The sequence below is a fragment of the Aplidium turbinatum genome, chromosome 13, assembly GCF_918807975.1.
Source record: "Aplidium turbinatum chromosome 13, kaAplTurb1.1, whole genome shotgun sequence".
Taxonomy (NCBI): Eukaryota; Metazoa; Chordata; class Ascidiacea; order Aplousobranchia; family Polyclinidae; genus Aplidium; species Aplidium turbinatum.
The window spans coordinates 12,005,954-12,021,571 of NC_137484.1; the positions used below are offsets into that span (position 1 = coordinate 12,005,954).

The 15,618-nt window shown below is 38.2% G+C and overlaps 2 protein-coding genes across 2 annotated transcripts in view; one reads left to right on the forward strand and one right to left on the reverse strand.

The window, feature by feature from the left end:
• The first annotated feature begins 10,782 nt into the window (after nucleotides 1–10,782).
• Nucleotides 10,783–11,136, forward strand: LOC145781650 (uncharacterized). The gene has a single exon (XM_082593324.1). It carries the CDS (start codon nucleotides 10,783–10,785, stop codon nucleotides 11,134–11,136), a length of 354 nt encoding a protein of 117 aa, XP_082449450.1.
• Nucleotides 11,137–11,926: 790 nt separating this feature from the next.
• LOC145781651 (NFX1-type zinc finger-containing protein 1-like) overlaps nucleotides 11,927–15,618 on the reverse strand; it is a 76,399-nt gene continuing 72,707 nt past the window's right edge. The window contains exon 42 of the mRNA XM_082593326.1: nucleotides 11,927–15,515. Coding sequence (XP_082449452.1) covers nucleotides 15,400–15,515 — 116 coding nt within the window. The 3' untranslated portion in view covers nucleotides 11,927–15,399. The remainder of the gene's footprint in view (nucleotides 15,516–15,618) is intronic.

Here is a 15,618-nt window from a genome sequence, read left to right on the forward strand (position 1 = left end):
CCTACCAATGGCTAGTGTAGCGCCCTGCGTTTTCACTTTAGGTCTTTTCAATCTTCCTTAACGCTTGTTACCGCATTGATATCATCCTTCTGTTGCATATATGTAATGTTACTCTGTAAGTCAACCAATTCATGTAGTTTGGCAAGTATGCTTCGGGCTTCCTGAAGTATGATTAGGAATTTGCTTGCCTCTTAAGAAATCGTTTGCCAATCAGCTAAAAGCATTCTTACAACCTGTAGCTTCAATCACATATGCGTAGTTTTTCGTCTTTTCAACGTTATAGCTTACAAATGTTTCATTCCTCAGCGACTATGTATATCGCGTTTTGGCCGACCATTCGACGGACCGAGAATTTTAGTTTTGGGTGTAAAGGATATGGTACTTGTAATCGAGAACTTTACTAGACCTTTACTGTAATAGATTTTACTTTACTATTCAACTATATTATTCGAGACGATTCAAGAAGGTTCGCTATTATTTTCTGGTTGCAGCCAAGTTGGTTATTTGATTTCTGCAAGTTGAAGTTCTATTCTTTGAAAGTTCGGTGTTCTTAGTTCGCTATGTTTAAATCTCTGTTCTCCTGAAAATAGTGGATCGATTAATAAACGACGGAGCCTTGGAGAAATCAATCTCGTAGTCAAGCATTAGCTGTCAAGCCAGTTAGTAAATGGACAGTGTGAAGATCACCGTGTCCTGGTCATTCCTTGCCAGCCCCAATCTCGTTCTGCCCAGGAATGTCGCCGTCAGCACGGACGGCAGCATATGAGCGCGCGCACTAACCGACGCGTCCGCTACACTAGCATCCTACCTTCTTCTTTTGTATGAGAGGTTGTTTTTTGGACTACATTTCATTGGGGTCAAATGTCCGGGCATTCTTCGAGCAGCCACTTGATTGTAGAGTCCTCCAGCATTGACAGGCCAACTGCCCTTGGAGTAAACGTCGGGCAGTGGTAGAGGATGTGATCTGCTGTCTGTTCCTCTGCACCATAGCATCCTACTAGATGAAATGGGTGCAACCTACTTCGTACCATGAACAGTTCGTACCGTCAGTTCATACCATGAAAAGATCGAGAGAAAAAATAGCACAAAGCCGAAATCGCTGATCGCTACAAAGCCGAAGTCGCTAATCGATCAATTCGTACCATGAAAAGATCGAGAACTAAACATTTTAAAATTTAGGGTTAGGGGTCAGGGTTTGGGGTTTAGGGTTAGGGTTAAGTGGAAACTCCGATCCGTGTGCTATTTTGGCTTCTTTTTTTTTCGATTTTCTAAGGGTACGACTTGATGGTACGAACTGACGGGACAAACTGTTCATGGTACGAAGTAGGTTGCATCCGATGGAATAGCTCCTGAAGCAAAGCTATCTTTTTCAAGGAATTTTCCCTTTTGTTGGTGTCAAATTTGTACGTTTACTTTGTCGTTCTGTACATGTTTGCCCCAGCAGCAAAAAATAAAATTGAATGAATTGAATTCAACTTATAACATCGTTAAAAACAGAGTGAAACTGTTCCCCAGGCATTTGATAACTAAAGTAACTTGCATTCTTCTGGTGACTATAGGCTACTAGGTTACCAGAAGAATGCAACCTAGTAGCCTATAGTCACCAGAAGAACGCAAGTTACCCTAATTATAACATCGTTGATTGATTGATTGAATTTTTATCCTCGGACTGGGAAAGCTTCTTGCAGAGCTTAATCCTGGCAGTTTCGCATACTTGTAGAGCAGGGGTCGGCAACCTTTTTGAGCCGCGGGCCAATTTGATAAAATAAAATATACTGGCGGGCCGTAACTGCCGAGACAGCTTTTCTGAAACGCGAATATCTTACCCTTAAATTGCACGGCGTTTTACACTCCTATTCATGCTTATATAATATGTTCATTGATATGATAAAAGGAATTTATTACTTTGAAACGATTATTAAAAGAACAAATGTGTGTAACAATTTAATGTGAATGTTGATGTTGTTTGCATTTTTTTGCCAAATTGCCAAAGTCAGTTTTGATATTGGAACAAGAAATTTGTAAAACATCATTAACATGTTCATCAGATAAACGTGATCGAAGTTTATTTTTTGCAAAGTTCATCTTGGAAAATAATTGTTCACAAAGATAAGTGTTCCCAAACATGGATGCAATTTTTTTCGCATTATCTCGTAATTTCGGAAATAGGGTTGCAGATACATGTTCTTTATAAAACACTTCCGGAGAAGTAACGTGAAACTTCGACTTTAACGTTGTATTATTCTGAAGTTCAATCAGTTCCATCTACACGCTCTTGTCCGCATCAGCTAGATCCACATCAAAAGGTGTTGCCAGTAACGCGAATTCGTGTTTGTGCCTTCGCATGTCCTGGAACCGGGAAGCAAACTGCAGTTTGATGTCAACAATAACCTCCACATATTTCAACGTACTTGACGGACTGTTGTTACCAAGATTGGAAAAATGTGCAAAATTAAACGTGTGCAATGAAGCATATAATTTGTAGCACGAGGTAGTATCCGTGGTTTTGTTGCACTATGATTTTAGCATGCGAAAAACAACTTATTTATCGTTGCGGGCCGGATTGCGTGCTTTTGCTTGGAACTGCTCGCGGGCCGGAACGAAGCGCCTGGCGGGCCGGACCTGGCCCGCGGGCCGTAGGTTGCCGACCCCTGTTGTAGAGGCTTTGAATCACTGAAGCAGGCCTGGTCACCGAGATTGACAGAGTGAAGTTTCCGATTGTTGAAGTCTGGTTGCCGGGGAACTATTCCATCCTTTAGATGCCGCTGAATGGAGAGCAGTCCTTAACGTGCGTTGCTCAAGCGCACACCCCGAGAGTCGAACCAGCGCCGCTTGATCTTGAAGCTTCTTCGTTCCAGAAGTGACGTGCTAACCAATTGAGCTATCGGGGCGGCGTTATTGTATGCGTTGTTTATATAGTTGTCAATTTTTAGGTGCTGTAGGACAGGTTACTATAAACTTTAAGTGTCATATTGGAAAATTTCTGACCCTGACGTTCGTTTCCAATACGAAGAAAAAGATAGTACGGTGGTCAGTGGCGGCTGGTGGCCTCCTGAATTGGGGGGGCTGCAAGGCAGCATATCCAAGAATTGTTGGAGGGCGATATCAGGCGAACCTTGCGGGCGTGTCGCCGAAGGCGACACCCACGGCGGGGGGTCTGGGGGGCCTCCCCCAGAAAATTTTTTACAATTACATTTAATTTGGTGCATTTTGAAAGCATTTTCAAAAGAAATTTGGGAGTGGAATAACAGTCAAAAATGCTGCTGTAGAGCTTGAAAAATACTAATATTTCAAATTTTTATATTCAAAATCAGTGCTAAATACAAATCAAACTATGTTCTATGCACTTCGTCGTTTTCTCAATAGTTCGCTCAGTTTGTTGTCTGCAAATATTTATTGTCGATCGCCGGCATCGGACACGATTGTCCACATACGATCCACACAAAAAAATACACAGAAACAAAAGACAAACAGAAGTACATTCACAGGAATGACGCTGAAGTAAGCAATAAATTTATTAATCAATCGTCCATTTCAGATCATGCGATCCATATCACACAAATTAAACATGCGAAACAAAAATCAATATTCAAAATGAAATATCATACTTAATCTGTTCAAACACCCAACTATAAAAAGAAATTTAAACTTTATCAATCGATGAATGTTGATATCACTGCTGTGCCATAGCAGCCATCAAGGCTAGGTAACGGCATAGCCTACATAGTGGTATTATAATGAAGGAGGTAGTTTGAGTTACGATAGCAGTCATACCTTATCAGGGAATCAACAATAGAGTTTGACGATGATTCACATTACCCAACAAAAAAAAGGCCCTTTTCCGTTGTAATGCATCAAATGTTATATGACATACAATGTTACACAAGACTTGATGTTCACGTAGCCTACGCTATAATGTTTGGGCAAATGGTGAATAATTCTAAATGCATTATTGAATGCAACACGCAAGCGATTAATTCACGTTGGTGATAATTTTCCCATGGTGACATGCATACATTGGGGTACAATATGAACGGAAGAGAACATTTTTAACTTCACTGGAGCTCTTGTAAAATTTTAATTTATTGGTAAAACAGTATAATGATCGTACTTGTCGGTTTATATCCTTGTCATCACACATTGCCGTGTCAAGAAATACACCCAAGTATCTGACGCTATCTACAGATTTGATTTGACTTCCGTTGAGCTGTGAAATTGGATTTAAATTTAACTTTAAGTGATTAGTTAGAAAATACATAGCAAACGACTTTTTGCAGTTAAAAACGATCTCATTACAAAGTACATAATCTTCGCACACACACAGTATATTGCAGTATACATGTAGTATAACCGTAGCTACATCTTTTTTGGAGCACCCTGCATGTATGCACCCACTGCTCCAGAACTAAAAATGCTTGGAAGTTAACATTTTTTATTCTTTCCTACAAAAATTATCTTTTGCCAGCTGAAGCCAGCTAGCAACCCTGCATGTATCACAATACAGAAGGACAAAGACAAAATCTCAATTCTATCACAAGTATAAATGCCCACTGGATGGCAAGTATAATTCAGTTCAATTCAAATTATTTTTCTTTGACAGAATGCAAAAGAAATGATATTGTAAAAAAGAAATACAGTAACAAAACCAACAAAAGGAAAAGGTGGCAAAACCTTAATGGTTTAAGACGTGCATGAAAGGATCTAATATTGCGGTATATGCATCGATAAATATAGTTAAGCACGGCCACCAAACCTGACACTTTAAAACAAGTAGATGAATTAGTTAAGAATCAGTCGCCTCCTCATTCCAGAAACAATTGGAGCGCCAATTCTTAAAGCAATGAGAACACGACTGAACCTAACATTACAAAAACAAACAAATACACACACACATATTGTAATTATAACCATTGATCTCGCTCAAGCCATAGGTGCCACATTTACTCTTTGCTACACATTACTGAGCATCACATATAAAGAACAGCGGACCTTTATTTATAGATGAATTCCATTCGGCGACTTTTTGCCATGGCAAAATGGTCAATTACCCTCTCGTTGAAATCTTTGGTTTCAGTTATTAAGCGATTTTCTATTGACACCATGGCTAATGCAGAAAGTCTTTCAGTACACATGGTGCTGCGGGAAAAGGTTTTAATCCTTTTCAGTGATGAAAAGCAACGTTCTGGTTCTGCTGTTGACATTGGAGTGGTAAGTAGAATTTTAGCTAGCTTTATTACTTCAGAAAAAGTTGATTGCATTCCTTCCAGGTTTAGCAACGAAAGCAGCTGCACAAGTCCACTCACTGAATGCATGTCATTTCTAGAATAGAGAACAGACAGCTCCGGTTTGAGCTTGTCTTTGATTAACATAGGGTATGCTTCACAACATTTTTCTAAAGCTTTTTCTGGAAACTGTCTTGCATATTGTGAAGCATTTTTCAAATTAAATAAAGTGCTTGCTTCAAGATGATTGGTGAACTTGAACCTTTCTTGACACTGCATTAAGACAACATCACATACTTCTTTAGCATCAATGATTTGGGATTCAGGCATTCTCCGTGTGGGTGAAGGTGACTCATTGTCTGCAGCAATGCCTTCCCTTATTCTTTGTATTGCTGACAGAAAATTATCCAGAGAGCACTGCACTTTGAATGACTCAAGCTCCACAGACTGCAGCTGAGCAAACAGTATGTCAACATGAGGCATGATTTTCGAAAAGAAATCTAACCAAAACACAAATTTTGGATCTATGAGCATTCGTTTTATACCAGCAGCAGCAAAGCCAGTCACCGAAGAGTTGCTTTGTTCCAAAGTTGAGCAGCATTCTATAAGCGCGTCTTTTACCTCCGATACAGCATTCACCGTCCTGCTTTTAAAATTCCATCGTGTTGCTGATGGGCGAGGAATACGCCTTTGAGCAACTTGGTCCAAAGCAGCCATTCTTTGAGGAGATTTGGAGAAAAAACTTGGGATTCCCGAAAGACTGTTAAAAAAGACTCTGACACTGGTATTCTGCGAAGTGGCTTTTTGTATAACCAAGTTTAGCTGGTGTGCATAACAATGGACAAAGTGTGCATTGCTATATACTTGCTTGATTCTTGATTGCACACCATTTCTTGCACCACTCATAGCAGCAGCACCATCATAAGTTTGTGCTACAAGTTTGGATGTATTGCTCCCAAGCAAAACTTTAAGTTCCTGAAATAGGATTGAAGACAGAGCTTCTGCTGTCTAGTTAGCAGGATTAAAAAAACCCCAAAATCTTTCAACAGGCTTCCCATGACTTTCATACCGTAGTACAATCACCATCTGTGTCTTCTCTGAGATGTCAGTAGTTTCATCACACATGATTGCTACAAATTCAGACTGTGATATTTCTTCTTTAATTTTGCTTTTGCAAAGCTCAAGAATCGTTTCCAAAAGCTCATTTTGAATAGTTTTGGATGTACCTTTGAATACCTTTGCAGAATTAAAATGATTTTGGAAGCGTGAGTCAAGATTGGAAGCAAAATCAATTAACCCCATGAACACACCAGGATTTTTTGAGCCTTGACTTTCATCATGTCCCCTTAATGGCAATTCAAATCTGCCACAAAATTTTATACAATCTATAATCTTTGACAATACTGTTCTGTTCTTCGTTACTTCTTCATTATGTTTAGTAATGGAGAGTTGATATCCAGAATCTATAAGTGTAGCAATATTAACTCTGCCAAGCACTGAAAGACTCAAAGTATTGTTCATGTGGAAAGTTGATCTACTATGCTTCTCTGTCTTTCTACTGAGATGTTTCAGGTCTTTCACACCTACTTTGGTCCAGGAATGTTCTTGATCTCCACCAAACAGTAAACAGGGAAAGCAAAAGAAAGCATTTTCACTGTTGCAGCCACACAGCCAGTCATGATCATCATACACATTTCTGTTAAACTTCCTTGCATAAGGGTTACCTCTACTGGTGGATGATTGGGAAATGTCAAGGTTTGGAGTGGGTCTTCCTTGTGCTTTGATGCTAAGTTTTTCTTGCAGAGATAACTGGGAAAACCTAATTTTTTTCAATGACATTACAGAATTATCCATTGTATATAAATTGCAAAATGTTCCAATTAAAGTGTAAATTATTATAGCATAAACCTGTTAAGACAAATGAAATCATTGTCAATTTTTTTAAATGAAGGTAGATTCAGAGTCAAAATAAGAGTATCCATATATATATGATATTTTTTTTTTATTTATTTGCATCAGACTCAAGATGAAAGTAGAAACAAAGCAGATACTCAACTCCGAAGAGCTGAGTCGTAATGTACCAAATACAAAGATTGAGTGTAACAGTCTGTTCGCATTAGTTCATATATCCATTGGTTGGAAGACAAGTTACAGCGGGTTACAAACTGATATAATTTTTTACAAATGAAAGCTTGAAAAATGGTGATATTGTTATCAACGAATGCAGAGGTGATGCTGCATCGTCTCTGCAGATTAAACAACATTCTGTAACAATTATTGTATCCAACACGTAAGCGATTACTACTGGATAGAAGATAGTTACACCATAGTTGACAGGCATATAAAGGCATACAATAGGAACGAAACAACACATTTTTAACAGCAATCAAACGTTTGGAAAACCTTGCTTTTAACATGTTTTCAGAACAATACAATGACCGTAATTGTCGTTTCATGTCTTTATCATCAGGTAGAAGCGTTAATTATTACTCCAATATATTTCAAGGGTCTCAAAGCAGATACGATTTTTATTTAAATACCGTATTATATATGATCGGATTATAGCCAAATTTCAACATCTAGGCTTTATATAAAACACCAACAGTTTTGTTGCAATTAAATATAATGTCATGAGAAACTACATACATTTGACAAACATTGATGAGTTTCTGGAGTCCCTTGACACCTGATGCAAAACAACACAAGCCTTCAGCATACATTAAATGATTGAAGACAGGAGTTGCCAATGCAGCAGCCAACAGAAAGACCGTTTAATTCAGAAGATAAATCATTCATGTAGATGCACTTCTGCAGCATACCGGTACTAGACCTAGAGGGCAGACACTAGTGAAGCACCTAACTTAACTATCTATCACTCCTGACGGATCACTGAGTGGAAACAATTATCGTTCCTTGCCCTAGAAAATACTATACCAACCCTCAGCAGCATGGAGTCACATGCAAAGATCAAAACTGGGCAAAGATCAAAACCCTAACCTTATTCCTAACTCTAACCCTTACCTTAATTAACCCTACCTAACTTTAATCCTAACTCTGGCAACACCTGATTGTAACTATGGCAACAAGTGTGTAAAAATAGCCACTTTGTAATAACAATAATAGGATGGATAAAGAAAACCGGACATAAAAGAAACCCATCCTCAGGCAAAAGCAGGTTTCGATGTGGCCCAGGAGAGCAGGTGTTGAGCTCTTTTTATGGTCAGACTGCACATCACAGTCACACAGTAGCCTAAGACGATTGAGGTTCGAGATCCAGTGTAAGTTATTGTTTCTTGTCCTAGCACTATTGTTTCTTGTCCTAGCACTGTTGTTTTCTTGCCCTAGTACCGGTACATCCTATAACCTGTTGAATACCCTAATCCTACAGCTATCACATTTACAGTCATGTCTCATCGCTACTCTGCGAAACAAAACTTAACTTTAAAAAGTCTGTAGAATTATTCGGTTAGGGGGGGGGGCTGTTTTCCATGCAGCCCCAACAGATTCAAAAATTGCTGTTATGTATTCTGTAAAATACCAAAAGAGGTGGAGCTTCAAGGATATTTTTTAGCCAATCAGAGCTTTTGAAATCCAAAATCTGGGGCTGCAAAGAATGTTGTCCCAAAGCCATGTTTCCAAACAAATTTTTAAATATTTTAATTTTCAATCCGCAATCCATAAGTGAAAAAAGTAATCGGGTCGGACAAACACAGAAGAAAACATATCTTCCCTTTTTTCTCTTTCTTTCAGGGGGGGCTGCAGCCCTGCAGCCCCATGGCACGAGCCGCCACTGACGGTGGTTGAAAAAGTAAGTAGGCCTAATGATGAAGAAGAAACTGAACCCTATTGTTTTGAGCCTGAGTACACAGAGATCAATCAGCCTCACCTTGCTGATGTGACTGACGTTTCTCAGCAGGAGGATCCAGTGGGGAAACACTGACTGGTAAGCAAATTTACATATTTGACATCATAGCCTATACTGCATTTGTTTAGCTTTACTTGACACAAAAGAATTAAACCACCGAACGTAGCGGGATAAGTGCTCAGCTTTGCATTGCATTGCCCTATGGGTTTATAAGGTCTTAAACCTACAACACGCTGAAAACAACTTTACAAATGCTACACAGCTGTACATAGGTATTTTAGGTATGATACAAAACTTTACATTTTTTAGCAGGAGTAAACAACAAAGTTTTTTTCCAGTACAGATGTAGTGTAAACTGACGAACAATAAATATTCAATGGAAAGTTAGAATAAACTTAGTGGGCCTAACCTAGAAAACTAGCCAGAAGAATAGGCAATTTTTTGACTGTAATTTACATATTCATAATGAACTGCCAAGTTGTTGAATTTGATAAGTTATTGATAATTTTTAACATACCGTATGTCAAGCAGATCACAAATGATTAGTAACTGTAATACAGATTTGACCAGTGCACCATAATTTGCACATGTCTAATTATCTAGATTTACATTTTAATTTAATCAACATCTTTTAAAAATTGTTCAGAATAAATACCTGTACAATTGTACATATATAATATGTTTATAAACTTTGAATAGACAAAAGTACTTCTTAATCTTAGATTGTAGGTCCATTTCTATTGGCAACAAGTACCTTCCTTTAAACTAACCAGTGCCTAATATTCCAATCAGAAAAGTTTATCAACTGACCAGCCTTTCAAGAACTACCGTATGTTTTGGTCTTCTGCTGAAGAAGCCAAAATTCAATTCCTTAGTAATTTGAAAATTCCATCATCTTTTAACTATTTATAGTCATGCTAACGTAAGTTTCAGAAACAACTACTTCATTTCATATGATTCGCCTAGATATTCGTACATTTTCGTAATCAACCAAAAGCCATTATCAAATTTATCTTTTCTATTCACAAACAAGCGAGTTTCAAACTAAAGACAATGTGTCCTTTCTTGGCAGGCACTGCTGAAAAGCTGAGCCTGCAAGAAACGTCATCATCATGCTCCACTGATCAGCACAGCTCTGATTGGTCAAACCACTGCTCAAAGGGGATTTTTTAATGGTACCTTTTGGAAAGTTGCGTACCCGTAGCCTATGCAATGAATTATTAGGCATATTAGGACAATTATTTTTTGGCCTAAAAATTGAAAATTTTGACATTAAAACTTTTTTTTGACAAATTTTGACGTACGAAAAACTCAGGTAGTTAAATTACACATCATTGTACCATAGGGTGGATCGATTTAGGTGGGTAAAACACTTTTTTCCTCATTTTGCTTAGCTTGGGGTTGGAAAACTTGCCATTGGGTGTATAGAACATTGTGTAAAAAATTTATTTCAATTGAACAAATTTTTGATCTGCAACCAGCCACTTGAAAATTTACTATTTCCTTCTACATTAGGGTGGATCAATTTAGGGGGGTGTAAAACTTTTTTCCTCGTTTTACTCAGCTTTGGTGGCCAAAACTTGCCAATGGGTATATAGAACACTGTGCTAAAACTATATTTCAATCGAACAAATTTTTGATCTGCAACCAGGCCATTAGGCTACTTATTGACTAAAACCGCAAAAATACATGCAAATGTATTTGAATTTGATTAAGTGGGCTCTGCATCAAATGAAAACAGGAAAAGCAGCTGGGCCAGATGAAATCTGTGTGGAAATGCTTAAAGCCCTAGACGAAGAAGGAATAGACATCATATGGAAGCTCTTAGACAGAATATATGAAAGTGGTGTGATTCCTGAGGACATGTTGAAATCAGTATTCATTGCACTACCCAAAGTTCCAGGAACACTTGACTGCGACAAACATCGCACTATTAGTCTGATCTCACACACTGTGAAATTGCTGCTAAAGATCATCCTCCAACGCTTAAGAAGGCAATTGCTTCCAGAAATAGGGGGCAAAGTCCGATTTAAGGACAAATTCCCGTAAAATGAAAGCACTGCTCGTGATGTCTTTAAACTATAGTTTCATAGATTTTCTATAAATACCAGTACCGTAGCCTACGTTACGTAAATTATCGCCTGCGGGCCTGGCACTGCATCTTTAGCTCGCCGTTCACCCCTTTAGCTCAGTGGTTAAGCGCCCGCCTCAAGATCACGCGGCGCAAGTTCGACTCTCGAGGCGTGCGCTTGAGCAACGCACTTTCAGGACTGCTCTCCATTCAGCGGCACCAAGTGATTGAAGTGAATGGAATAATTTCCCGGCAACAACACTTCAACAATCGGAAAACTTCACACTGCCAATCTCGGTAACCGGCCCTGCATCAAGAGCCTCTACAAGTAGGATAGACTATGCGAAACTACCAGGAATAACCAATCAAGACTTTGTCAATCCGAGGATGAAAATTAAAAACCAACCAAAAGCGTTTTCATTAGCCTTGTTCCGAGTTGAGAGATGTTGCTTAAATTACTGCCTCATAAGCAAGAAGCCTTGTTATTCCACTGGGTTCAAAGCATCTACTATTCTACACGTATGCTTTCTCGGTTCGACGGAGAGTAAAGAATCTTGTAGCCTAAAGCCCTAAATCACAAAGAATCTTGATAAATGTGCTACAGCTTTTCGCATCTAGAACGGAGGGTGGAGGCTCTATTACAATTTGCGGAGAGCGATTGGCTAGTCTGAAATCTGGATAAAGAGTGGCCACTAAAAAGAGTTAATAACTTATGAGTGATGTACTTGTTTGTGCATCATGCATCACAGTCAGTTACGTAGGCTAAATATTATATTTGTAGCTTATCTGGTTACCGTCAATATACGAGCGACAAATCCAATTGCAGTCACCAAGGAAATTATCGAGTTCATCTAAATTCTAAAGTAGGCTATGACCGTTTTGTAGAATCTATTTGAACAAGAAACTTTTGAAAAAATTACTATAGGTGGCGCACTTTTGTCGTATCCAAGCTTACGCCTCGGCAGTTGAAGATTTAGATGTAAAGCGGACGGAAAGGCAGGCAAGCCAATCTTTGTATCCGCCTTCAGGCGTGCCTTTTAGTGTTTTGCCAACAAAACTACGTGCTCTTGAGCGCCGGTGTCGAACCAGGGCCCTTTTGAACCAGGGCTCTCACCACTAAACTATGCAGCTGACAGTATGATCGTTAACATTGGGAAATGGCAAGAGTTTCATGGCAACAAAGTAGAAACAAAAAATGTAGTCTACTGTATCCAGTAATTTAGGGGAAGGTGGGGCAAGATGGGACGTGGGGCAAGACGGGACACCGTGGATATTTTTAAAAGTATTAGCTTTAGCAACCTCTACCCATTTAGATGTTACAGGATACCATGATTCTCAATGACTTGCAAAAAAAAGAAATGTTCAGTTAGCTAGTTGCTATAAGAAATCTTATCAAAACTTTTCACATTTTAGCATGATTTCAGAAAAATCTGGAAGATGATACGTGGTGTAGAGATACAGTAATAAAAGTGCCTTTTGGGGTATCTGACTTTTTAGATGTGAGTTGCATATATAATAAACAAACAGAAAATTTCAAAATGCCAATCATTGGGGCAAAACGGGACGGAGCTGCTTGGGGCAGGATGGGACATCTGTCCCGTCTTGCCCCACTGAAGTTATCAACTTTCAGTGATATGCTAGCCCAACTTGTCACGTAAGCAAGGCCTACTAGCTAGTGCAAATGCTAAGTTAACTAGTAACTTGAGAGTTAGGCACCTATTAGTAAGCTTTGCATCACACCCTCCATTAGGGCTACACCTGCTATAAATGGTAGAGAGGTTAAATGAATTTTGTTTTATTGTAAAGTTGAAGCAGTTTTAGCATGCTGTAGCCAACCTTTGTTAAAACAGTTATCTTTTTAGCAATAGGTGGCTTGACCGTAGAACATAAAATGGGTTGTCACATAATTATGTCATCATTTCTTGATTATTATTATATTATTATTATCTCATTAAACTAAGTCAAAGCCTCTAGAGACTAAAGGACCACCTTTTTGTCACAAAATTCTATCTTTGACTTGAATAAATACAATTGAACAAGCAATCAATCAATTGTCTGTATTGAAAGTCTAAGATAGTTATTCTTTGTGCAAAAAATGGTGCCACGAAAACTGTTCTGCTTAAATTGGGCGTGGCAATTTTGTATGTGATTTTTATGGAAAAAAGTAGTCTGTCATTTTGCCCTGATGTCATTATGTGTGCTTTAAATGCAAGCCATTTTCGAAATTACAAGATATATCAGTGGATTTGTGGTTTTACAGTTGATTCCCTAAGTTATAAACAATACTGTAATGAATTTTAGTGACAATGGGGCAAGATGGGACGAGTTTATTTTTTATTTTTTTGTTAATTATGAAGTCATGCGATACTGACTGAGTCTTTATATCTTGCTGGTTGGTAGTGGTGTGCAATAGGAATAACATGATATCAAAGTTGCCGATATTGATAAAAAGGAATTATGCAAAACATCGATTAAAGTTAAGCGTCCCGTCCTGCCCCACCTTCCCCTAATGTTCTTCCACAACAAATGTTTCTGCAGCGATTCTACAAAATACAGATCAGATGAACAGGAAGTGGATCTACAACCCACAACGCGGTCAAAATACAATTGCACAGCCATGCACTTAACTACACAAATCAAAAACATTTTGGTTAAACATTAGATATTTCTAAGCCCATATTTATCTTGTCATCAATGTCTTGTCAATCTAGGTTACTGACGAACACTAATACGCAGACAAATCCAAATACAGCCTATAGTTTTTTTTGCCAGGAATAGTAATGATAGATGGATGGATGGGACTTATTTCTGCTGTGAAGGTTGTCTCAACAATAAGGAATATCAGAAACGAATTTTAATTGGGCAACACAAAAGTTCATGCTGTGATACAAAATTTAACAAAAAATGGTAGAGACCCGTAGCGCCCAGGAAAACCAATCAAACTAGCACAGCCAACACAAATATTTAGCTGTAGCCTTCACTTTGTTGCAAGTTTGCAACATTCGGCTATAAAGGGTCAAATGAAAGTATTTTTGTTTCATTTTCTTCACAAATATTCATTTTATTCTCCCAAAGTTATGTACTTTCCAGAAATCTTTGTTGCATATATGCAACATAAGGCGTTACGGGATGAAACAAAATTACAGAAAAGAAAGCGTTGGACCAAAATTTTGTTGTGGTAGCATAACAGAAATAACACAAAACAATACGCACAATACATAGGCTACATTGCATTTTTCTTGTATTAAATGTCAACAACACTTGACAATAGGCTACTCCGTTTGGAAAGTCAGTATAATATTTAAAATCAATTAAGTTTTACATTAATTTATTCGCATTCGTCTACGTATTTGTGGTATGTTTCTTTGTAAGTTACCGTAATATTTTTTGCGCAATAGTGGGAATTGTCCCACACGTGCGCTGGTCGATTCACCGACGTTATAACTGAAGTAGAATTCGTCTATATAGTGACACCTAATGTGACCAGGGACGTAGCCACGGGGGTTTGAAGGAGTAGCCAATCCCCCTCAAAAATTTTATCTTGCGCCCCTCCCGCCAACTTAAATCTTAATACTAATACGTTTTAATTTCATTATAATGCATGTTAAAATACGTTTGGCCCACCCTTAACAGTTGCTTTTGCCTTCTCCTAAAATTTTCTTTCTATCTACGCCATTGAATAGGACTTTTAAAAAGTGTCACTATAACGAAATGCCACTATAGCCGAGTTTTTAAGATTTAAATCCCACAGTTTACAAAATGTGAGACTATTTTTAAAGTTTTTAACCAATGTTGCTTTTATAGCCTACAGGGGTCAATATCATAGGCCTATGTAATATTTCAGAGACAAAAAGTTCTTCTTTTGATACCCAGCTTTCCGCTAACCCAGAAAAGTCCTCTTTAACCCTGAAAATCCATTTTTTACAATTTCTACAACGTGTCTACTTTTTTATCTAACGAAAAGAAGGAATATGTTCATGATGGACAATTAAAACACGCAAGTAAAAATTCACCTGGTAAAATCATTTGCGGTGAAAATTTCACAGGTTAAAAATCTCCTATAGCAAATGTCCTTCTAGTAAATATCTCATAAGACAAAAATACTTTGGTGGTGCCTTTTTTATTATGGCGTCCGTCCTTATGAGTTGTTGCATCATTTTAAAGTGAAGACTGAGAAGTGAAGAGTGAACAAAATCTGAAAGAAAGTTGATCTTCATGATCAATGACATGAAGTGGAACAATCAGAGAAAGGCTTCTGGCGGAATGTAAACGTTGTTTGGATCATACGAAGCAACAGTTGCCCCATCCATCTCTGAACCCAGTTGGTTACCTTCCAACAACCGATGGGATGTGCCACCTTTAAAACAGAAAGATAGTTTTTACTTTTTTGTACCAAAGACAGGTAGGGCACAACAGTACAACAAAATTTCGAAACAAACGAACATGGAGTCACATGAATA

Excerpts from the sequence above, each read along its gene's own strand:
- LOC145781650 (XM_082593324.1), top strand. The coding sequence starts at position 10,783 with ATGTATTTGAATTTGATTAAGTGGGCTCTGCATCAAATGAAAACAGGA.